The sequence below is a fragment of the Xiphophorus hellerii genome, chromosome 20 (assembly GCF_003331165.1).
Source record: "Xiphophorus hellerii strain 12219 chromosome 20, Xiphophorus_hellerii-4.1, whole genome shotgun sequence".
Classification (NCBI taxonomy): Eukaryota; Metazoa; Chordata; class Actinopteri; order Cyprinodontiformes; family Poeciliidae; genus Xiphophorus; species Xiphophorus hellerii.
In genome coordinates, this window is record NC_045691.1 from 28,669,464 (window position 1) to 28,694,936 (window position 25,473).

Here is a 25,473-nt window from a genome sequence, read left to right on the forward strand (position 1 = left end):
GAAAAACAAACCATTCTGTAAATGGAAATTATCGAGCTTGTTTTAATTTGTCATGCATTCAATTGATTTATTGCCTATCACGACAAACTTAGTTTTTGGTTCAGTAATAAAGTCCCCTGTTCCAAACTTTAAAGTGTCTTTGATTTGATGAACTTAAAGTCAGACCTTGAATGAACCTATAAATGTGAGAGAAAAACCAAATTTTGCAACAGAGCAAAATTTAACCATGTACTTTGCTTGTCATCTAAACTCTTTGTACACATATGGCAAGTGGCCTGGTGGTGCACTGTTTGTTGCCTTGCAGTCAGAAGGATGTGGGTTTTAATCCTGGCTTGAGGGTTTTCTGAATGCGTCGATTTTCTCAGGCTACCCTGACTTTGTCACACAGTCCTAACCCATGACTGTAAGGTTAATTGGTCTCTCTAAATTGCCATTAGCAATGAATAATGTGCTTGCAACACACATTCCTGTGAGTCTCTGTGTTGCATTGTAATGGATCCATAGACTGTTAGTCGCCCCCTTATCCGGCAAGGATAAGCGGGTATAGACGACAGATGGATGACATTAAAAAAAAGTAGAAATCCAACCACATAATTTCAGGAAAAAATATATATACTTTAAAAAGCACGTCCTCTGACAAATATGTGGCAGCTATTCTTCTCAGAGAAAAGATCCACAGCAAAATAAGTTCTTTAAAAATCAATATGCTCTGCTGAATGACAGGCAAGGCACAGCCGAGGAAGATATAGCACAAGAAAGAGAAAAAGGGTTATTCACAACCATCAGCCTTCTACATGGGCTCTACATTGGCATAATGTAAAAAGGTGCGTCATACAAGATTCACTGGCTTGAAAAGGTGTTTGTCACTCCTATTTTAAATGCTTGAATGGGTTCAAATGCTCTGCTGGAAGCGTGCATTACATATATTTGTGGCATAAGGTTAGAAACCATACAAAACATGAAGCAGAAAGAGGATTTAAAGGCTTATGTTGCCGCGTTCAATTTTCACAAAAATACATCAACTTCAGTTTCAGACAAATAACGAAACAGAGACCTGATATCAAAATATTTGTTCATAATTTGAATGACGGCAATATTTTTGATCAGACGGTGTACACCATGTCCTAATGTTTTGTTAATGAACAATTAAGAGTCAAAAACCCCTTAATTAGATTAAAACCAGGCAGGCTAAGAGTAGTTGAGACAATAAGATTCAACACACTTTCCCAAATGAATGAATTTCAAGTAGCCAAGAGTCTGACATTATACAGGTACATGGCAGTAAATTGAAATGTGCTCTGATGGCTTGTTTGTAAGATTAAACATAGATTTTCATCAAGGGTACATTTCTGTATAAAAATGACTTTTTTTTTTTTATTGGTCTGATGTAACATTTTAATCTTAAATGTCATGTTTTAATTTGCTCCAAGCAGAAAATTCTAATACTTAATAGAAATAATGGCTTCAAATTCAGTCTGTGTGTAATTAATATGCGTAGTGTGAAAAAAATAAATTAACTTTTCAATAATATTCAACAGTGTCCTTGATAGCACGCATTATTATGTTTTAATATAGTAAAACCTATTTATAGTATAAAAGTATCTTCACTGGGTCATAAGTACCTACAGTCCTGGTCACAAGTTTGCATACAGTCGTCATGCCAACAATGTCATTTATTTTTGGCCTTCAGTGATGCATTTAAAAATGTGTTTCTTTTTTCAGAGTGCAATGATGATACAACAACTTCACTAAATTTTAAAAGGAGGAGTAGATGCACAAGTTTGAATTTATAGTACATCTTATTTTTTCTAATTGAAAACTCCAAATAGATCTTGGATGAGTAGAAGAAAAGAGATGTACGTATATATATATATATACATGTACGGATCCAGGTCCAAAACATTTTAAATGTAAATTTCTAGAAATCATGAAAAGCAAAAGCTCTCTGAACTCTTTTGGGGGAACACTGAAATATAAGTTCATTTTAATTTTAGTTTTACTGCATTTTTTTATTTTTTTATTTTGCAATCATAACTGATCGCAACTGAACATCAACAAGTACCAACAGATATAATTGTAAGCTATAAAAACGGTTAATTAATTTCAGAAGACATATTCCATAGTTAATTTTTTTTTAATACAGTGCCAAAAGTAACTGGTAATCTAAAGTCTACAAAGTGTGCCAAGAGGAGAGCTGTTGATTATTAGCACTCTGTTCTCATGACATAACAGATTGGCTTTCAAAGCTCATGTGCCTTAGGCTCATGTCTGTTTCTGGGCCTAAAAGATAAACTAAGAATGCAGCACGCAAATAACTGAGCGGGCATATGATGGATCCCTGTCATGACAATCTTTCAGTGGCAAGCGGAATCAACACCGACCATACCCAATGTTTTTGCTACAATAGCCAATAAGGTGTGAAGGGACAGAGTAACACTTCCTCTGGGTTAACAAGGTGTGACTGACAATTTCTGGTGCTATCTAAACGAAATAAGACAGACAGATAGACCCAGACACGTACTGTGAAGTGAAGGGTAAAAGTTTTTTTTTTTCAACAGAGGTGCCTGATGGGCTATGTTGGCAGCTAGCCTGGGAAAGTGAAGAAAAATAATTAAGTGTGAGCAGAAATGGGTTTTCTCCCTCTCGCTCTCTCCAGCACCAGCTCGGGCTTGAATGTCAAAGCCAAACTGGAACGATCTGCTGAGAGGCCGCGGAGTTGAAAAAGTCAGAGCAGGGCTGTGAGACCTCATCAGTTAGAAAGACCTTGGCATTTAAACCTTTGTGGCCAACTCTTACATTAATGTCGCAAGGAAGATGTGGAGGGGTAGCCGGCTGACTCGAGAGTCCAGATCATGAAAGTTGTTCGGATGGCCTCATAAGGTAACTCATTAGGCATAATGCCAGGGGGCCAAAAGTGGATGTTAAGAGAAAAAGTAAATATGAGTATTCTACCTACAAATAACACATGCAAGTTTCATTAAGAATGTTTAAAAGTCAAATTAAATGCATTTTAAAATAGAAAATAGATATAAAATGTTAGAGATCATATTTTCCTTTTCTTTAATAGGATGATTTTGTTGTCTTAAATTGTTCAAAGCATTTGTAAGCACAGAATAACTCGAATATGAATCCCAGCATCATGTAATTCATCCAAGATAGTGTACATTTTCATTTCCTTTAGTAGATTTTCACCCTTTGCATGTTCTGCTGTGTGATAAAACAACAAAACAGTCATTTAGTTTTGATGGAGTAAGATTACAACTAAATGTTGTGCATTTTATGAGCAACGTTTTGTGATAGATGAACAGAATGTAGTGTATTGATGCAGAAGGAAAATAAAATCATTGTGATTATTTTGTAGAAATTGGTCTTCACTTTTACATTAAAGGGGTTCTTTGGAATTTTTTTATTAATTTTTTTTTTGTTAATCATTATTGATTTATAAAAACAGCAAAAATGGGAAAATATCCCATGAGATGAGAACTATTGTATTTATTTACTAATGTCTGTAAATACAGAATGTTAAATGCACATTTTCACTCATTGTTGTACAAACAGGATTGTAATAATTCTTGTATGTTTTAGCAGCAAGGGTTTGTGGGGAACACTTAAATATAAACTTATATGCATTTTCTTAGTATTTGTTAAAATTGTTTTTAAACTGCAACTTCTTCTGGGAATCGTTTCACAAGTTCCTCACAAATCTTTGTTGGAATTTTGTCCCTTACTCCTGACTGAACTGCTATATAAAATTTGTAGTTTGCTTTGCTCCCACACTGTTGCTCATGTTCTGGGGTTGACACACATTTTTGCACCAAAACACAACTTTTCATAGCTGGACATTTTTCCTGAAATCTCGGCTGACTTCAATGGAAATTTTCATGACGTGTTTGATGTTGCTTTTAAGTTATTCCAAAGCTTACAAAGTCATGACATTCTCACTGGAGTTTTCCCAAATTGTCTGAAGGTATTATAATATTTCTTTCTGGAAATTTTGGGATTTTTAAGAAAATAAAACAAAAAATTCTTTAGTCCATTTTTTGGGATTAAGCAAACAGAAGCCAAATAGAAACCACTAGCTCAGTTGTTTCATCCCAACTGAGCTAAAAAAGAAAAAATGAGTCTGATTTTGTTTTGAGCTGTTCTGTATCTGGTTTCAACTGCACCTTCTAATGACTATTTGTAGGTGATGAATTATTAAAGCTGATGCTAAAAATAGCCACAGCAACGTGAAGAGTGGTCGTGCATAATGTCAACTCTTCTGGTATCGTGGGAAAAACTTCCTGGTGCTGCACAATTTATGACCGGTGTGCTTTCCTGACTGCAATTCAATATAAGAGATTAGGGAGGAGAGGAAAGCAAGGTCATTTCAATGCATACAAGTAAAGGTGATTTATTAGCAAAGCAGATATCTGGCTCAGCACCAAAGTGGCTGACGCTTATTAAATATAGTTCTTATAGAACAGCTAACTGTACTATAAAACAAACCTGGTTGGTTTCAATGTTAAACCAACCATTAATCCTGACAAAGTTTAGGTATCAAGCTCTGATTTTGTGTCTTTATTTTGTGTATACTATTGACTCAGACCATTTTGACTAGCAAACGAAAAAAAGTTTGTCTTTCAAGTTTACAGTGACGTGAAAAAGTACTTTTTGTGGTTACAGACGTCTTTTGAATTTGATTTTGTTGTGGCACTAAAATATTTCAGTAAATTTTTCAGGTTAAACAAACTCTAACATCAGACAATAACTTAAGTAAATGTAAAATACTATTTTTACATGATTTCATTTACCGTCGTGGGGTGACAGTGGATCATTAAGAGAACTTGTCTTAGAGCCCAAAAAGCTGTAGGTTCGATCCCGGCTTCCTCCTTTTACATGTTTATGGGTGAACGTGGCTGCGCTGTAAAGTCATTTGATTAAAAAATCTACAAAGTTGAGTTAATTTATTTACTTTTCTTCATTACACCAATTTCTTATTTTCAAAGTTTTGCATGTTAACACTAAGGGGTAGGGCTGTTCTTAGTGTGAAAGCTAAATGGTAGTAAAGACCTAATCCTTAATTCCTTGAAGTATAAAGATTAAATTAATTACTACCAGCCTTACCAATGTTTTTAATTTAAAAAAAGAACCTTTGTAGCTACATCTCTCTTGAAACAGGAAGTTATTTGTACCATGCATGAAAATAATTTGAAACCACAGACTCTGATGAACTTTTGTTGTACGTAGGACGTGTTCTGTTTTCTTGAAACAAAACACCTTTTTCATGGGTGTATGCTGACTGATTTGCCGCAAGGCAACCGCAGCTGTTGTTCATCTGGTAGGAAAATCTTGTCTTTTACTTTTATGTGCCCTCTGTCAGAGCTAAACATCTGCTGATGTCTGCAGATGACGTTGAGTCAGTAACTGATCTCCCACAAAAGCACAGTTGCATGATTAGCCACAATAATTACCCTGAGTTGCAACAATATTTTACTATGTTTGAGCTAAATGTGTTAGAAAAAGTATGCAGCGCCACTCCTTTGTCAGCAGAGATTTAGTCAGTATAACTCATTTTTAGGGACCACCTACACATATCCTGCTCAGCCGTGTGTGTTTTCTTTTTCAAACCAGTAGAGCTAAGAGATTTGGAGCAAATGACAAAATCCTGAAAGTGTCACGTTTTGCTGGTGGCATATGAACAAAACAGCAACCGTGTGGAGGTTGTATGAAGAAGCCGAATGTTCGCAGAAGCTGAATGTTTGCTGAAACTTATTTTTACATGAACACCGGACCATGCCTTCAAGCTTTTAACATTTTCTTATTCACACCTTGCCATATACCCTTTTCAGTAATCAACTGTGTCACCAGCCGCCCTCAGCATTGTTTTCTACTTGACTTATTCAATAGACTTCAAGGGAAGTGTCTATAGCAAACACAAGAGAATGCAGCAAAATATATAAGGAGTCGTCAGTGAAGTGTCAAAGCGGAACTGGAAATTAAACAAATCAACACAAAAAAATAAGAAATCATTATTAAACTAAAAAAAATAAAAAAATCTATGTCTCATAGTGGAAGAGGCAATTGGTAATGTTTTTCTCAGCTATAATTTATCATGGTTTAGGTCAGGCCAGCGTGGAGGGAAAATCATTCACCGGTAAAAGGAGTCCGGAAAAACTGATTATCTGTCAGCGCGATCAAGGTTTATTGTGTTATTAAATGTTGAAGAGCTTATATAATAGACTGAGAGAGAAAAAAATACCAGCAGCCACCTGCAAATTAATGCACAGACAGGCGTGTAAATGATCCAGCAGATTCGATAGATATGCTGCTGTGCAGCTGAAATCCAGATGATGTTTAAAAGGTGTTCACACTCTGCCCACTCTGATGTTATACCATGACATGTTACTAAAGCAGACCATGAAAGGAGCTTCTCCACCTGGATTTGGAAATTACATCAGCTCCTTATCCAATCACAGAACGCCGCCGTCATATGTACCACTGTACTTCAAGGATTATGTGATTTCTATGCCTTTTCTTTAATTTTCCAACTTCATCAAAGCAATAACAATCATTCATCAGTGATAAATTTTAAAAATCCACTGCTTACACATGAGGGCACATTATATTTGTTTGCTCACCGACCTGACCCAAGAGCTCGGGCAGACCCAACACTTGTCCTGTGAACACGCCCAAGCAGATCAGGATGGAGTTGAACTGGCCAACGGAGCCTCTGATATGTTTAGGGGAAATCTCTCCCAGGTACATGGGGAGGACACTAAGTGATATACCTAGAGGAAAAAAAAAAACAAAGGTCACGTAATAGAATCAAGTGAAAAGGGAGTAGAAACAAGTAAGAAAACAAAAAAGATCACATAATCTACGGAAGAGAATTACCCAATAACATATTGGTCTCTATTGTGTTTAGTAAACTCAGTAAAACTCTGCTCTAAGCCTTATGGGATCTTGACAAGAGCGCTAATAAACCTGTACTGGCACAAGCAGTCAGCTTGGTCTGATTACGTTTGATCTGATGTCATTTTAAATTAGGTTGTTTTGTCCAAAAATGATTGTTTTGTGTCTAAGTTCATCTGTTCTGATGGTGCTTAGTATGTGACGTGGTCCGAGTCTATTTGGTCTACACCTGTTTGGTCCGAATCATTTCACCTGACTCAGTTTGCTCTTAGTCTATTTGAGAATATACCTTTAGGTCTGTGTCCCATTATTATCATGCCGGTTTGTATGAATCCATCTGGTCTTACGCCATTTAATCTGTTTACCTGATAGTTACTTTTTGTCAGCTGTCTCTAAGGTCTGAGGTCATTTTGTCTGATGTTTAGAGATGTTTTCCTGAGACCTGAGGATGTCATAAAAATACGCTGCACTAACAGTTTCTATCAAATGGCACACATAAAATCTACAACTTTTACAAAATCAATACATTTAGTAAAGCCGATGACTTTCAAAATGTCAATTCATTAATCAAATTAAAGCAATTCCATACAAGATAGTCAAGTTTGCAGGTTTAGTTGTGTAAGAAAAAAAGTTCTTCATGATTATCCACTTGAAGTGAGGAGAGCTAGTTTTGTATTTCGTTTGTTTTGTTTTTATTGCAGCTTGAAATATATATTTTGTTTGGTTTAGGTGATGACAGCATCCGAGCATATACTGTAGTTCCCATACTGTTGATAGTGCGAATATGTAAGGAATGGTTGTTACCAAGGCTGTCCTGGAGTCATTCTCTGATTAAGTGCTGTTTTTTTCCCCTCTGCGGTTTGGGTGTAACTCTCAGAACAGAAGGCAATTAGAGCTTCTCTGCTCTCTGATCACCACCAAATTCATATTTGATAAGCAAGTTATTTTGCACATCTGCCTATCTTTATTGCTTTTGTCTCTTGATGAACTCCGAACACTTTCTTGACTAATATAATATTTGCCTTATTTTTTTTCTTCTTTTTCTTTTTTTGTTTGTTTTATTTATGCAGACAAGCAGCCTTAGTCTTTGGAAAGATCACACTTTAAACCTGATTTTTTTAAATTATTATTATTATTTCAGGCTGGAGCATTTTGAAAGAAACAGAAAAGTGTTTCTCTGCAGATGCGTTTGGTCTCTCAGGTTTATACAGTCTGCTGCATTTGTTTACCTGCGATAAAAAGCTGAGCCATTAGGTGTTATTTGGAGGGGTATCAAAATTATCATTTAAATTATTAAATTATTTGTAGGGGTATCAAAATGTTTACATAGTTAATTAAACCTTTTTTCCCCCACTGTTGTTTCACCAAAATAAGCAAAACCTGAAAGATTTGTTGTACACCAATAACAACAAAACGTGCTTCCTTTAATTGCACACTGACCTGAGTTCACGCCTATAACAATCCGGCCGATGATGAGCATCTCAAAAGATCTTGACATCTCACCCAGTGACAGCAACAAAGCAGCCGTCACAGCAAAGCAGTTATTCAGCAGCAAGGTTCCCTTTCTGGAAAACAGAAAGACAAGACGTGACTCTATATGACAAAGGAAAGAGGAGAAGATCAGCAGTATAGACATGATGGCAATGAAACCCGAATAGAATTCTAATCCAGTTATTCGAGCCCTTTGTTGAAACGTCTGCAGCGCTTTAATTGTGATAAAAGAAGGAGAACAGCAAGCATATCTGACTTCTGTCAAAACATTTCCGCAAGGCACTCCAAAGCAAGAACAATCAGGAGTGACGGGACTCGAGACAGCCAAAAGAAGAAGAGAATAACTTCACTTTTTTGTGGCTTTAGATGTTCATAAAAGGGATAAAAACCATTGGATGTGAAGGATTCTTCAAGGCCAGGAAAGCAGAAAAGGGTTTTAATGTAGGAGGCCCCTTGTGTCAAGTGGATGGAGAGCAATACATGGAGGATTCATTGAAATTGATTTTCTTTTTCACAGGCCAAGAAAAACTGAAAGTTAAACCACTCATTTCTGAACAGATGCTTGAATGTGTCAATGTGTGTAATCATAATCGACCTAATCATCTGCCAGAGGAATGATCAGATTAATAATGGTGTCGGTAGCTTTTTTATTCACAAATGAAATCTGAAAAGAGATCTACACAAACCGTGCATTCAGGCAGCTCTTGCAGACATGTTACAAAATCCACTTTATCAAAGAGTTTTCCAGCTAAAAGGGCCCCAGAAAAATAGTTAAAGCAAAAAGAACTTCAGACAGGCTTTTCAAATTCCCATGTCCTACAAAGCAAGCATAGACTGTCATATTATGCCCCTCCCTTCACACCTAAAATGAAATTGAAATTTCCCTTTGAAACGTCTCGGAGACTTCAAATTTAATCTAGCAGGTGATTCTTTTTGCCCCTTGGGCGACCTCACATCATTACTGAGTAATCTTGAGCTAAATCTACCCGAAGAAGCTGTATTATACTTCAATCTGTCAGCTAGTGTGGACATGGAGTTATTTATTTTTGGCATGACTGAGAAGAGATCAAAGTCATATTTTCTGTAGTGGTGAATGAGGCCTGAAAAATTCAACATGTTTTGAAAAAAAAAAAAAAGGCACATCTTTAGATGAAAGGATTTGTACCAATGCAAAATCTCTAAGGAATGTTTCTAAGCCAAGAAGAATTATTGTGATAAAAGGAAGTCCAACTTGTACTAAAATGGTTTCATCTAGTTATATTCAACAAATTAGAATATGCTCCTGATGAGGCTCCTTAGGCAGATTAAAAATACCAATAACCTTTTATTTTTCCCTTAGTCCACATTTCTATATTAATGTCTTTGAATAGGATGTAATATTCTAATCTGAAATGTCACCTTTTGCATTAAAATGCAATAAAAATAATCATAACTATTACAAATGAAGGCTAGGCATAACTCAGTCAGTGTCTAACAGACTGCTGTATTTTTGTTTTTGACCAGTTTAATAGCGGCTGCACTGTCAGTACCATGCTCCAATCCAGATCACAGAGTAGCTGGAATGATGTACAACCTAAATTCTGATACTGTAATTAATACCTGCATTAAAACACAAAGGGCATAGTACTGATACAAGTATTTGACGCTAGTATTACTCATTGACCAGTGCAACAGCTGGTTACCATGGCGAAGGTGCACAGACTGGTGGAAGGACATTGCTTGACAACATTATTGACATTAGAAACCGAAGTTAGTTCATTGTATGAGAATTATCTTACTTATTTCTTGCTACTTTACAACATTTTGACCTTTCACAATTGCATTAAATTATTGGCATGGTTAAAAGTTAAAAATAAATAAATAACTTGAACAAATATTATTTTCCTAATGTAAGTCATCTAGGGCTATTTATTGGTATTTCTGATAGTTTTTCTGACTCCTAGCCGCCTCCAGCCCACTCACATATGCATACACCAAACTCAATCATACTGTTCCTATACATATTCAAAATTTAACAGAGGTTTGTTCATATATGATTCATAACCTCATTTATAAAACATCCAATTCTGAAAAACCTCAGAACTGGAACTTTGAAAATTGGTTTTCTTCAAAATGCCCTCCAAGAACACCTTTGAAAGTCAACAAAATGAAACAGGCCTTATGGATATGTATGAATTCATCTGCATGCACACAAGACTGTTTTGTGAAGACATTACCATTTTAAGAATCAAATTCGAAACCCAAACTTTGAACTGAGACTAAACAAGCTGAAAGACTAAAAAATAAATAATAATAATTTTGTTGCAAGAATTAAACAGAGGAGTTTCATCGCCTAATGTCAAAGGTCAAAGGAGTAGATGCTCATTTTAACTGCTGTTGCAGAAATGCACGTCGTCTCATGGGCAGCCTCATTTACGTGATAGCAGAGCTGGAGAACAAACAACACGCGATGCTGTCTTCATGTCGCGTCTTCATTATGACAGAGTGTAAAAAAAAAAAAAAAGCCATTAACCTCAGCTTTACTTGAAAACTTTTAATGAATTCCTTGGTCACTTTTACAGAGTTGCTGTCTATTTGATCTCTGCCTGTGTCTTCTGATGCTTTTCTATATTCACTCTGACATCTGAATGTCAGCCTCTCCCGGATAACCAACTGTGACGCTAATGTCTAGCAGAGAACACAAAAGAAAAATGAGTACCTTCAATCGACACAGCAGAAATCCAGAGGAAGAAAGTCCAGGCGAATCTTAAGAGTATTGTAGTGGACTCAAATAGAAAGAAAGAATCAAAGTATCAGATACATGATTCTTCCTCTGCTTTGACAATGTCATCCTAATAACTAGCGGTTAATAGATTCTTGTGAATCAAAATTAGTTTGGAAGCATAGGAGGTGATTGTGTTAAGCTCAAGTCTGTCCCTGAAGGGCACAGGACGCAGAGCTCTGCACACAGAGGATGTGAAACTATCTGACTTGTCTGAACCCTGAGAAACTCATTACACTAGCTGTGAGACTGGATCTCAGCAGGCAGAAGAAGTTGTCAAGGCACCACTGCTAGATCAAAAGCAACTCCTGTCTTTCTTTTTTTTTTTTCGCATTCCTCCCTAAACTTAAGTAGTACATCGCTGGCAGTATAATAAGTCACCAAAAAATCTTTTTCACATAATAGCTGTAGTCTTGGGCTGGAGAACACGCTTGTGTTCTCCCTGATTCTCCCTGATTCTCCAAACCTGTATAGGTCTTGAAGACCTGCACTTAATAGGACAAGCTGTCTGTCCAACTGAGTGTTAGCAAAAAATGAGGGGAACAAAACTCACCGATGTTGCAGTTGTAGGAGGAAAGTAATATGCTGCGATTTTTTTTTTTACAACTTGCACAATATGATTATACACTAGCACTGATGACTGTAAAACATATAAATAAATGTCTGTGGGTATGGGATAAAAGACATGGAAAACAAATATTGAAACATTACCTGAAAAGTCAGGCAAAGCAAAAAAAAAAAAAAGACAAGTACAGAAAATTTCAGACACATCAAATAAAATTCAACACCAACTGCCCAAAAAATAAACATTTATCTGAAATCTGTCAATGTGAAGTATGAAGAAGCGGTGAAGATCTTTTATTGGCACTGGATGCTTTGCATTGTGCTACCTTGTCTAATAAAATCCAAAAACACTGAACCTTGATGGTGCAATGTGACATGTAATGTGAGTTTTGCAGGAGTCCTGCAGTGACCTTGTTGCTGTGAGGCGAGTCTGGAATCACACAAGGCGACACCGTGAGCAGAAAACACTTTTTACATGCCGACGTCTGACGAAAGCCTTCAACATGCCAGTATGTAGTAAGTACTCTGCAATCCTTTGATCCACTCTGGAGTCTGCTGAATGGTAATTCTGCCTCATCAGTTATGCAATTAATCATTTAACAGGCTTGTTTTTCGCAAATTCTCTAACCAACCTACAGTCTGTCCCTGGGGTGAATTTACTGGGAAGTCCATTACTGGGAAAACTGACATGTGTTCCATGTGTTTCCTTTAAGTGGATGAATGTTTTAACAGCTAAATGATGAAAAACGAATTAATAGAAAATGACTTCATGGCAACATATTTTCATTTTACCAAGACAGTTATCGGTTGTTAACACTGCCATGAACGAGTATCAATTGGCTGGCAACATTTAAAATTCAACAGAGACGCTCCCCACTAGTGATGCTCAATTAAATGAAGTGCATTTACCAAACGGCACGTTGCTGCAATTTATTATCTTAATTCCTGCAAAAGCCTTAGAGACTCATCTTGTTTTTCACGTCTTATTGAATAACTGATACAACAATCATGCCCTGAAATGTAAAACGCTGAACAAATGATCTTGTGTTACTCACCGCCCAGCTACTTTAATAATCAAAGAGACCGACAGAGTTCCAAGAAGGCCTCCGATGGCAAATATGGACACAGTTATGGACCATAAAAGAGTGGATGTTTCTGAAGGAATAGGTTCCCCATATCTCTCCATCCAGGTCTTATTGTAGAACTCTTTAATGTACTGCGAAACACAAGAAAACAAATTTAGCTGTAGTTCAGTCAAGACAAATATATCCTAAAAAAAAAAAACAATAGAAAAACGACACTGATAGCTGCAAATGTTATGCGTTTTGTTGTAAATTAGTAGGGTTTCATTCGGACTTTATGTTCCATGTTTAAGGTTTTTTTTATAGCAGAAGGAACATTCAATAAGATGCAACTGCACATTGAATTTTTTTAATGTGACATGATGACAATGAGACAGAAGTTTCAAGTGTCTTCTTTCTACATCCATTCCTCTAGTTCCTACATCCACTTATCCTTGCAGGGTTGTGGAAGCACTGGTGCTAATCTCCAGCAGTCACTGGGAGAAGAATTGGGATGCATCCCTGACAGGTCACCAGCCCATGACATGGCAACACAGAGACACACAGAACAAACAACAGTCAGACCCATTAACCTCATTGTCATCCTTTTGGACTGTGGAAGAAATTCAGAGTACCTAGAGTGGCAGTGGTACCATATGCATCACTGCACTCAACTTTCTACATAAAGCTGTAAATTGTAAATAAAAAATTGCAGCTGTATTGTTGTCCTTTTTTGAACTTCCTTCACGGGGGTTGGCACTTCATAACACCCACCCCCACTCCATAGCTGTGTGCACACAGACTTGGCAGGTGTTTTACACTGAACAAGATTCTAACCTCCGGGGTCAAAAAAAAAGGTTTAGCTGTGTATAGTTTTAAAGTGATTTATAAATATCAGCTGAGTTGGTGGATTAAGCTAATCGTAAATGCAGCAGGCTGATTCTCAAAAGACTAACTGATCTGGAAAGCAAAGGTCACCTTTGATGCTTCTGCACAACTGACAATCATTTCAGAAAATTACTCCTTTCTCGTGCAGAACTGATGAGACGTGGTGGCCAAATCTCATTAGGAGAACTGAAATGGGTTGAGCCTGCTTCATACTCAGGTGCCAAGGTCATGTAGTTATTTGCAAATAATTCTTACAGACTCAATCAGCTGACTGGGCATGTTCATACACCATCGGAAACAAAGAAACTTTAGGGCTACTTTTGACAAAGTGCAAAAGATGGTTGATTTTGTAACAGATTGCTGTGTCATACAGATGCACCCATTTTCTGTTTGAATTGTTTTGAATTGCTAATGTTAGCTAAAATTTGGGTCCTTCCATACACTCAGACATTTATTCCCTTTTAAAAATATTTAAGATAACAATATTGTATTAGAAGTAAGTGAAATGAAATTGATAAATAGCTAATTATGCCTTATTATGCCTACCTACAGGCAGAGTTTCCATTCCTATACAGCCCACGGTTTAAACTTTCACAAAAATGGCAGTAGTTTACCAAAGACATAGTGCTATGTGAGAAATTTGTTTCTAATCGCATTTTTCTCCACTTGTAGCTACCGGTCATTGATCACCACTCCTCCAAACAGCTCAGGTTTTTCAGAAAAGATTTACAATGACTACAAAGGAAAAAAGCTTACTTAGATTTGTACTACTGACATAAACTTCCATCTCTTTGTAATGTTCAAGGTTAATCCTTTCAATCCACTACGCTGCACACAGCAAGTTAAAATAAAAAAGAGCATTTCAGGCCAAGAAGATGGGGACTAATTATATGTTTAGTTTGAGATGTCTTAACAGAATATTTCTCAAGATTTACTTCATATTTGACTCTTGATTAAAAAAAAATCCTTCATTTATTTTAAAAAAGACCAGCTGCTGGAGATGGACCTGCTGTGCATCAAGACAACTGAATGTTGGTTTATGCATGCATGTTGTGCATGCATGCATAAACCATGCATGTGCAAACATGCTGTTTGAAGAGGTTATTGTTGCTTTGATAGATTGTTCCTAAAAAGGCTAATCAAGATCCTTTGAGAGACGGCGTGGTCTGGTGTGTGTGCATAGAGAGGCTTTCTGCTACAGACGTTTTATTGTAATAAATTCCACCACTACCTTTTTCCAGTCACCCTTTTCCAGCTGAGAAACAGATGAGAACAGAGAGTAGGCTCCCTCTGTGAAGATTAGAACCTGGTGTGGTGGGAGAACATAAACTAAAAAGGGAGCTTCATGTATTTTCCATGAGTTTTGTAAAGACAGCGGAAGCATGATGGTTCCCCCTGCAGTGATCGACAGAAGTCAGCAATACATTAATGATCAGCTGCTGTTCCTGGTGGGCAGAGACTATAAAGGAAGATAAACAATGAGCAATTGCTTGACACGCTAAAAAGACGGAGGCTTTCTTGCATCTACAGCAGGACATAACCTACTTTAGTAGCTCGGTGTTTTTGAGAGCAGAGAGCAAATTAAATGTTACAAAGAATTTAAAAAATAAATACCAGAAAATGTCAAAAGATGCTAAGGAAAAGAGTGTTTGAATAGGATTGTCCTTTTTTTATTTTTAAATGAGTCCACTTGCTCAAGACAACATGAAAACTAAGGAAGCTCATTCCACAGGATTTGAGACATCAGTCTTAAAAGAGAAATACCTTCAAACTTTATACCTAGTTCTTAATTACCAACTCTCCCCTTTTATGAAAGTTCTTGAAGACTGTTATTTTAAAGAGAGATATTCTTATCAGCAATTTCCTTGTATGGAGACTATATTGATGAGGAGCTGCAGGTACCCCTCTGTAACCATAGAAGACAATTATATCAAGCACATCAGCTCCTTTTTTACAGCAATCAGTCTGCTAATTAGACTGATAAGTGGGTTCAGGTTTCCTCTTTCACATCTTCACTCAGGATTTTGATGCTAATTAATTTCTTTACAATTATTTCATATGCATCTGCTCAGTCTACATTATCTGAAAATGTGTCAACTTTTACCAAAAACATCAAAAGTCACAAAGCATCGCAGAACGTATTTGTGGAACCGTCAAATGTTTTGACAATGACTGCATGTTTTGCTACCTTTCTCTGTTTTCTTAGTCAGATTGCTGGTTTCCATTCAATAAGCGCCCATCCCAGCAGTGTTTTTTTTTTTTTTACAAATGGTCTTTTTTTTCCTCTGTTATATTGTTATGCTTTGGACTTCGTTCGTTCGTTAAACTTTATTAATCCCATAGGGAAATTAAGGTTACTTCTTTTCCCTTTTCCTATTTGTCTGCAAAATTATTTGTAAATAATTGTGCAGATTGATAATTCACCAGAAACCCTCACCAATGTAAAAAAAAAAACTGTTGTTTTTAATATTCTGGGTATATCTCTCCCAAGTTTCAGCTGATTTTTCTAACTTCTGCCAAACTTCGACTTTGTTTTGTCATATTAAAGTATGTAGTTGGTTTCGCTCAACTCTTTCATCTCTTTCATGTGCCGATGGGATTTTTGAGCAATTCATCAAAGTGCTACAAAGGACAGAATGAAAGCACAGTGAACTATTGAACTATTTTGATTTGTTAGAAGATACAAGTTTGATATTACCACCAGGAGCAAATGGAGGGTGATACAAACCCCGAGAACACTATATAACGTCACAGCACTGATTCTCAAGATTAAACTTTTAATAATCAGGCTCTGTACAGTACATAGTAGGCAGGCTTTCTTCCTTTTTCTAATTCAATCTACACAGCCCCCTTCATTACTATGTTGAATCCGTCAATCAGAGTTAGCATGGCAATATGTAGTTTAATCAACATATCCAGATAAGATCTAATTAAGTGAACATCACTCTTCAATGAACACATAGTTCATTTTAGACTCCATTGAAGAGTTGATAGAGGTTAAAAGCACCACTTCTAAATCAGCAGATGAAAGCAGCATGTACAGTATGGTGAAACAAATGCCTAAATATGTACAGTATGAGACGTCATAGTGGAAATAGGAAAGTTTATGAAATTACAGAGCAGAAATTACAGTGGGACCAATTGCCTAAAGGTATGTTCACAGTTTTGCTACACATCAACCTGTTGAGGCATGGACTCCACTAGACGCCTAAGGTGTAGAGAGTAACACCTGGCACCAATATTGTGGTGCCAGATGAAGATTCTTTGGGTTATGTAAGTCCATGAATCAGATTTGTTTGTCCATTTCTATCCTACAAATGCTTGGGTGGCTTGAAATTTATTTGAATTTTAACCTACTGTTTTATTCTTCAAATAAATCATTCTTGCTTTTGGTAGGATGCTGTAGAGACCACGACCGTCAAGCAAAACTGTTTCTGTGAAACGTGGTCTGCAACAATACCTAACAATAACCGTTTGGTTATGTCACAATAACAACCAAACGGATGGCAATCTAGGTTGCTCTGCAGAACATTGGCCAAGCCCAAACAATGCCAAATGCTGTGGACCCTGGTTCCAGGTGTTCTCCAGGAAAGCAAACTACCTTCACCCATGCGATGTAAAACCAAATTTAATACATCAGGCAATGCAACTGTCCTATTGGACAAAGGAACCTGTTGATGGTTCCTTTGGCAGCAGAAAGAGGTCAACATGTGCACTTTTAATGGTGTATGACCATGTATTCCCATATGCAGCAAGCGGTGATTCACAGTGTATTCTCACACTTCTTTCTTCCGTCAGAAAAAGCATTAGCTTCTTCAGCAGTATGAGCAACACTAGCTTTGTTTCTTTCGGTGTGGATTTCACAGATGATCATTGATGCAGCTCCCCAGGTGCATCCATGATCCTTGACTGTTGCTTCACCCTTTTTCCTTGAACCTCTTTTAATAGACCACTACAGGAAGCATCCCACCAGGGCTGCAGTTTGTGAGATGCTCTGACCCAGGAGTATTAGACTCTTCAGCATCGTCTTAGAAAGCATTTTGACATGGTAGCGTAGCACAATTTCATCGCCACATGAATCACTGTCAATGTATCCCCAGTGTAAGAACCACAGCTCTCCCACATTGCTATGAAGAATCTTTACTTACTTATAACTGCTGGATATTTGAAGTTCAAAGTAAAACTGAAGGCATAATCTATTTTCTGATTAATTTGGCTAAAAATTTTCTGACCACTTATGGGACATTGTAGCCCATTGAAATTGTATTCCTAGAAGTTCAATTGATCTGAAGGGATATATATAAAAAAAAAAAAAACTTTTTTCACTGAGAATGTCACTGAGGACGTAATGTGCTTATGATGAAGCAAATATCTGTGTTATGCACATCCCCTGTCATAATGTTATACATGACTGATGTATTTTACCAACTGTGTAAAGGCCTTAGGTATAGTTTTGTTTGTTTGTGCTCAGATTTTTATATGTTGCAATTTGTATTTACAATGAAAAAATATCTTGTGCCAAATACATTTTAGTACAAGACAGCACTGAATAGCTTTAGCATCACATCTTTTCTGTTTACAGACAAAAGCCATGCATGTATATGTATATTTCGTAGTTGGTATTATGAGCCTTGTATACTGTCACAACCAGTATCACAATAACCAATACAGAAAAATGGTTACATTTTCAGCTACAGTCTTTACTACTAAGTGAGACAGCATGCTGTAGTTCTGGCTGTAGTTCTGCGGTTATAACAGACTGAAAAGCCACAACTGAGGGTTCACACACTCATGTGCTTTTAGAAGGTGCGACAAAAAAAAAAAAGTAATTTTGAGTTATGTACAGCGTTGCCTTTGTCTGTGTGGGCAACCAAAGAGATTAATTAGTAATCTCTGAGTACTAATTAAATGACCTGTGGGGAATCTAATTACCTTTGAACAAACACAAGGCTAAATTAGAAAGTCTAACCTCTGAAAATGCCAGGAATGTTTCTATTTCTTGGACTGGAACAGAAAAGCTCCTGAAAATTGGATTCACCAAAAATAAAAAAGACTATGCAAATATCTTTCCACTCTAAGCAATTTCCAAACATATATTCATAAGTGAACGCATGAAAGGTACCTGCCTTAAATTGAAAAAGTTGGTTTCAGGTAAATACGGAAGTAAATTTGTGGAGTGTTGTTCGTTTAATAGTTTTGACATCTGGGATTAACCTTCTGATACACTGTTTCAAAGACTGCCATGTGTGCTCACTTACTGAAAAAACATGCAAGTTTATGACCTACATTGTACTAATAAGGTGGACTGTGCTTGTATTTAACTCTTATTGTGCTCTTTTCTTAGACTCAGCGTTGAGAGCTGAGTTAATAAAGATAGATTATACTGTTCCTATCTATGTTTATGTTTCCAGAGGAGAGACAGTCTCACAACAAACTGAATAACATATCACTGACTGCAGACAGAAGCTCAGCGCAAAGTTACTCGCATTTCCTATTCCAAAAGAATGCATTACGTTTAATATTCTAATGGTGATAACATATTATGAATTGGTTATTGTTTATTTTAAAAACTTACTAAGTTCTGCTGGAGCAAAATGAAGTCATTCACATAAGCGATCATCATTTGAAAGGCACTGATGTGCATCTAAATAGTCTGCGTCATTAGAGCTTCAGGGTTATAAATTGCATTGAGACATGGTTTAACGATCTATCGACCTGCATCAGCTGCAGGGTAGAAGAATATTTCAACTCTGCCAAATGTCATGATAAAGGTCTTTTTAACAGTCTTGATCAAAAATATGAGAAAAGTCCGATTTTGGAGCGTCAGTATCACTCCAAAATCGGCACTGCACTGATATCTGTTACCATTATCTATGATAGTTTTCACCAGAACTGTCACTGAGTTAGCAATAATCTTTAGACATATGGGGCGAAATTTCATCAACTCATCAATGCAGCTCCCTTCTGTTTAGCTGTGCATCATAAATGGTATTCAGCAAGTTCTGTGTTTCGGCTAAGTTTTTATAGGCGAGTGTAATAAACATTTAAGTTCTATTTTTTTCTGCACCATATTAATCTTCGTTCAGCTGAAGTGTTAGCAACGCCTGACTCTGAATGTAAAGCCACATCTAGATTAACATTTATTGATTTCTAGCAGTGCTAACAAGATAAGAAATGAGAAAACAAGATAAATCAATGCTGCTTCCTTTAGATAGCCAACGGGCTATCCAAAGGCAAGCTAATAGTTTAACTTTACTCACCGAAGCAGGTGCATTTACCACAGAGAGGTTATAGCCGTAAAGAAAAGATGAACCCAGTGCCCCGAAGAAGGCTGCGCTGAACAGGCAGGCTGTGAGAGCTTGCTTCTAAGAGAGAGACAGAAGGGACGAAATTCAGATTTTCATGCTAGTCAAACAGACAAAAGATTTATCAAAGAAAGTCAAGTCAATGTCAAGACCAAACTCACTACAGGAAGCGTTCTTTAGACAATCAGGTCAGAAAACTGGGTTTTGTCTTTTGAGGCTTTCGTCTGTTTCAGTTTTGCCATGTTGAAAGCTCCAACTTCAGTTGAGTTATTTGAAATTCAGTGTGGTTGGCAAACACAAACTAGTGCATAATTGTGAAACTGAAGGGTCGTGACACAGGGATTTTGAATTTTTATACCAATAAAAATCTAAAAACTGACATATTTAACCTGCTTTATACTGAGATCCTTTAAAAAAAATCCAGTGCAACCAATGGCTTTGAGAAGTCAAAACACAAATAAGAATTAGTGCTTAAAATTATTTCCTGTTCAGCCTCTCAGTTCACTGCCATCTTCACCATTTCTCACAGCTGAACAGAAAAAAACATCAGATTATCTCCACAACACTTTGCTAGTGCTGCCATCAACATCATATTAGATTCTTGTTGGTTTCATTATTGTATTCTTCTTCAGGGATCATAGCTGCAAGCTTGTAGTTCCATTTTACCACTAAGGTTACCAGTAAGTTTTGAGGAAACACACACCAAGGTTATTTGTGGGTGAGAATCAATTTGTCTTATTTCATATTTTTGCCGATTGAAATTTAATAGATAGGACATGCCTTTGTATTTAGAAACAATCCAGCACAATCAATATCCTTCTAAAGTCACAATTAGTAAAAAAAAAAAAAAAAAAAAAAGAGTCCCGTGTATTTAATTTGATCCTAGCTGTTGAATAAGAATCTCAACTTATTAAAGAATATTGGTAAACCTACAATATCTTGAATACCACGAAACATACTAGAGACATCAGGGGGGAAAGTTGAGAAGAGGTTTGAAGTTGGGTGAGGTTCAGTGATGTCAGTAACGTGTTATTTAGTAAAGTTTGTGGTAATCAAGTGATAACATGATTAAGCACCAAGAAGAATAAATGCCTTTGCAAGCCACAGTAAAAACCACCTGAACATGAACTCTATTAATGCTATAAACCAGCAGCCCTGAGTTTCTGATGTGAACAAGATGTGATGTTAGATGACTGATCTAATGTTTCAGTTTTAGAAGTGAATGAACTCTTATGTTAGACTCAAGTGTAATCCTGTACATTATAGCTCACAAAAACCTCTGAATATGCAATGCAGGAAAACAGAATATTGTCCCACACTCCTAGAGTGTGGATGTTAGATGTTAGATGTTGCAAACCATAAACATCTTAAGATTTATTCAACAGATTAAAAGTTATAAACCGTGCAAAGATAAAAATGTATTGCCACAAAATTCTAATGTTTCTCCTAATGGAGGGTGCAGAAAGAAATGCCACAGCATCATTAGGCCATGTTGCTCTGGAGAATATGAATGTACTGAGCAGATTCATGATGCATTTACATTATCACATATTCAGAATGCAAGAATGGCATTTAGGGAGTAAGACTGTGAAGATGGTGAGGAGTATTAATGAGCATCGTGACTCATACTTTAACACTGATGTGTTAGTTATGGCTAATAGTTATGGCTCGAAAAGGCTCGAGGGATATTTGAATGTTTTAAATCTTCCAGGAACTTCTTCTGAAAAGTATTATACCTTAAATAATACTGTGAAATTGACAAAAGTATAACCCTTTGAAGTCTGATATAGGTGCTGTTAGGGTTAGGGTTAGACATATTCTGTGTGTGTTTTTAGGAGGGGTGACCCCAGAAACGTCAAACGGCACGATGGCGAGCGTCTGGTGGCCGGGCTTTTACCCATGGAGCCCGGCCGGGCTCAGCCCGAAGAGGAAACATGGGCCCCCCCTCCCATGGGCCCACCACCCGTGGGAGGGGCCAAAGGGGTCGGGTGCAGTGTGGGATGGGTGGCAGCAGAGGGAGGGGACCCTGGCGGTCCGATCCTCGGTTGCAGAAACTGGCTCTTGGGACGTGGAATGTCACCTCTCTGGTGGGGAAGGAGCCGGAGCTAGTGCGTGAGGTCGAGAGGTTCCGGCTAGAAATAGTCGGTCTCACCTCGACGCACGGCTCTGGTTCTGGAACCAGTCTCCTTGAGAGGGGCTGGACATACTTCCACTCTGGAGTTGCCCAAGGTGAGAGGCGTCGGGCAGGAGTGGGCATACTTGTTGCTCCCCATCTCGGCGCCTGTACGTTGGGGTTTACCCCGGTGAACGAGAGGGTAGCATCCCTCCGCCTACGGGTGGGGGGACGGGTTCTGACTGTCGTTTGTGCTTACGGGCCGAACGACAGTTCAGATTACCCACCCTTTTTGGAGTCCTTAGAGGGGGGTACTGGAGAGTGCTCCTCCTGGGGACTCCCTTGTTCTGCTGGGGGACTTCAACGCTCACGTGGGCAATGACAGTGAGACCTGGAGGGGCGTGGTTGGGAGGAACGGCCCGCCCGACCTGAACTCGAGCGGTGTTCTGTTGCTGGACTTCTGTGCTCGCCATGGATTGTCCATAACGAACACCATGTTCAAGCATAAGGGTGTCCATATGTGCACTTGGCACCAGGACACCCTAGGCCGCAGTTCGATGATCGACTTTGTCATCGTTTCATCGGATCTGCGGCCGTATGTCTTGGACACTCGGGTGAAGAGAGGTGCGGAGCTGTCCACTGACCACTACCTGGTGGTGAGTTGGCTCCGGTGGTGGGGGCGAAAGCCGGTCAGACCTGGCAGGCCCAAACGTGTTGTGAGGGTCTGCTGGGAACGTCTGGCGGAATCCCCTGTGAGACGGAGCTTTAACTCCCATCTCCGGCAAAACTTCGAACACGTCCCGGGGGAGGTGGGGGACATGGAGTCTGAGTGGACCGTGTTCCGTGCCTCCATTGTCGAGGCGGCCGATCGGAGCTGTGGCCGCAAGGTTGTCGGTGCCTGTCGCGGCGGCAACCCTCGAACCCGCTGGTGGACACCTTCGGTGAGGGATGCCGTCAGGCTGAAGAAGGAGTCCTATCGGGCCTTTTTGGCCTGTGGGACTCCGGAAGCAGCTGATGGGTACCGGCGGGCGAAGCGGCATGCGGCTCGGGCGGTTGCTGAGGCAAAAACCCGGGCGTGGGAGGAGTTTGGAGAGGCCATGGAGAAAGACTTCCGTACGGCTTCGAGGCGATTCTGGTCCACCATCCGGCGTCTCAGGGGGGGGAAGCGGTGCAGCACCAACACTGTTTATAGTGGGGATGGTGTGCTGCTGACCTCTACTCGGGACGTTGTGGGCCGGTGGGCAGAGTACTTCGAAGACCTCCTCAATCCCACCAACATGCCTTCCACTGAGGAAGCGGAGCCTGGGGACTCTGGGTTAGGCTCTCCAATCTCTGGGGATGAGGTCGCCGAGGTGGTTAAAAAGCTCCTCGGTGGCAGGGCCCCGGGGGTGGATGAGATCCGCCCGGAGTTTCTTAAGGCTCTGGATGTTGTAGGGTTGTGTTGGTTGACGCGACTCTGCAATGTCGCATGGACATCGGGGGCAGTTCCCCTGGATTGGCAGACTGGGGTGGTGGTCCCCCTGTTCAAAAAGGGGGACCGGAGGGTGTGCTCCAATTATAGAGGGGTCACACTCTTAAGCCTCCCTGGCAAGGTCTATTCAGGGGTCCTGGAGAGGAGGGTCCGTCGGATAGTCGAACCTCGGATTCAGGAAGAGCAGTGTGGTTTTCGTCCTGGTCGTGGAACGCTGGACCAGCTCTACACCCTCGGCAGGGTCCTGGAGGGTGCATGGGAGTTCGCCCAACCAGTCTACATGTGTTTTGTGGACCTGGAGAAGGCGTTCGACCGTGTCCCTCGGGGAGCCCTGTGGGGGGTTCTCCGGGAGTATGGGGTACCGGGCCCTTTGATACGGGCTGTCAGGTCCCTGTATGACCGGTGTCAGAGTCTGGTCCGCATTGCCGGCAGTAAGTCGGGCTCGTTTCCGGTGAGAGTTGGACTCCGCCAGGGCTGCCCTTTGTCACCGATTCTGTTCATCACTTTCATGGACAGAATTTCTAGGCGCAGCCAAGGTGTTGAGGGGATCCGATTTGGTGGCCTTAGGATCTCATCTCTGCTTTTTGCAGACGATGTGGTCCTTTTGGCTTCATCAGATCGTGATCTGCAGCTCTCGCTGGAGCGGTTCGCAGCCGGGATGAGGATCAGTGCCTCCAAATCCGAGGCCATGGTCTTGAGCCGGAAAAGGGTAGAGTGCCTTCTCCGGGTCAGGGGGGGTGTCCTGCCCCAAGTGGAGGAGTTTAAGTATCTCGGGATCTTGTTCACGAATGGGGGAAGAAGGGAGCGGGAGATCGACAGGCGGATTGGCGCAGCGTCTGCTGTCAAGCGGGCGCTGTACCGGTCCGTCGTGGTGAAGAGAGAGCTGAGCCAAAAAGCGAAGCTCTCGATTTACCGGTCGATCTACGTTCCCACCCTCATCTATGGTCATGAGCTTTGGGTCATGACCGAAAGAACGAGATCGCGGATACAAGCGGCCGAAATGGGTTTTCTCCGTAGGGTGGCTGGGCTCTCCCTTAGAGATAGGGTGAGAAGCTCAGTCATCCGGGAGGGACTCAGAGTAGAGCCGCTGCTCCTTCACATCGAGAGGAGCCAGTTGAGGTGGCTCGGGCATCTGGTCAGGATGCCTCCTAGACGCCTCCCTGGTGAGGTGTTCCGGGCACGTCCCACCGGGAGGAGGCCCCGGGGAAGACCCAGGACACGCTGGAGGGACTATGTCTCTCGGCTGGCCTGGGAACGCCTCGGGATTCCCCCGGAGGAGCTAGAAGAAGTGGCTGGGGAGAGGGAAGTCTGGGCCTCCCTTCTGAAGCTGCTACCCCCGCGACCCGACCTCGGATAAGCGGAAGAAGATGGATGGATGGATGGAACAATTTTGTCCACATTGTTTAAGTCATGCACAAACTAAAAAAAGAAAAAAGATTTTAAAGAAACAAAACGGAGAGGTAATGAGAGATCTACAAGTGTAATTTTCTTAAAATCTTATGTGGTCGTACAGCTGCATAACATCACGCTCTTTTCTCCATGCCACAATAAACATTAATAGTCCAAGAAACAATTTCAGTATTTCCATACATGAGTTTCTGTTTACGGTTTGATCTGACCATTTTCCATCAGGGGGTCAGAAATCTAAATGGCAAAGGAGAAGTTGATGGTATGCAATTTTCCTTTCAGTCAATTGTCTTGAAACAAAAATTTCTATTTGCATTGTCAGACTCAGTGGCAGGGCAGAAGAAATTATATGTTTTTTTAGAGCAAGACTAACCAAGGAACTCTCTGTGGATCATGCTACTTTAGATGAACAGCTGCTGTGCCTGTGATTACTGCCAGTACAGCCCATTCTTTACCCACTTATTACCACTGCAAGTGGGATTCCACATTGTTAGTTCCTCAAACAATTATATACACAG

General features: G+C 39.6%; 1 protein-coding gene across 4 annotated transcripts in view; it reads right to left on the reverse strand.

Moving 5' to 3' along the window:
• slc2a9l2 (solute carrier family 2 member 9, like 2) overlaps positions 1 to 25,473 on the reverse strand; it is a 120,900-nt gene that overhangs the window by 87,105 nt on the left and 8,322 nt on the right. For 2 of the 4 annotated variants that reach the window (XM_032550477.1, XM_032550476.1), the window contains exons 3-6: positions 19,920 to 20,024; positions 12,766 to 12,926; positions 8,335 to 8,459; positions 6,625 to 6,770 (exon numbers count right to left, since the gene is read on the reverse strand). In XM_032550477.1, coding sequence (XP_032406368.1) covers positions 6,625 to 6,770; positions 8,335 to 8,459; positions 12,766 to 12,926; positions 19,920 to 20,024 — 537 coding nt within the window. Of the gene's footprint in view, positions 1 to 6,624; positions 6,771 to 8,334; positions 8,460 to 12,765; positions 12,927 to 19,919; positions 20,025 to 25,473 lie in introns of those variants that run through there. The other 2 variants (XM_032550478.1, XM_032550479.1) reach the window with 2 other exon arrangements.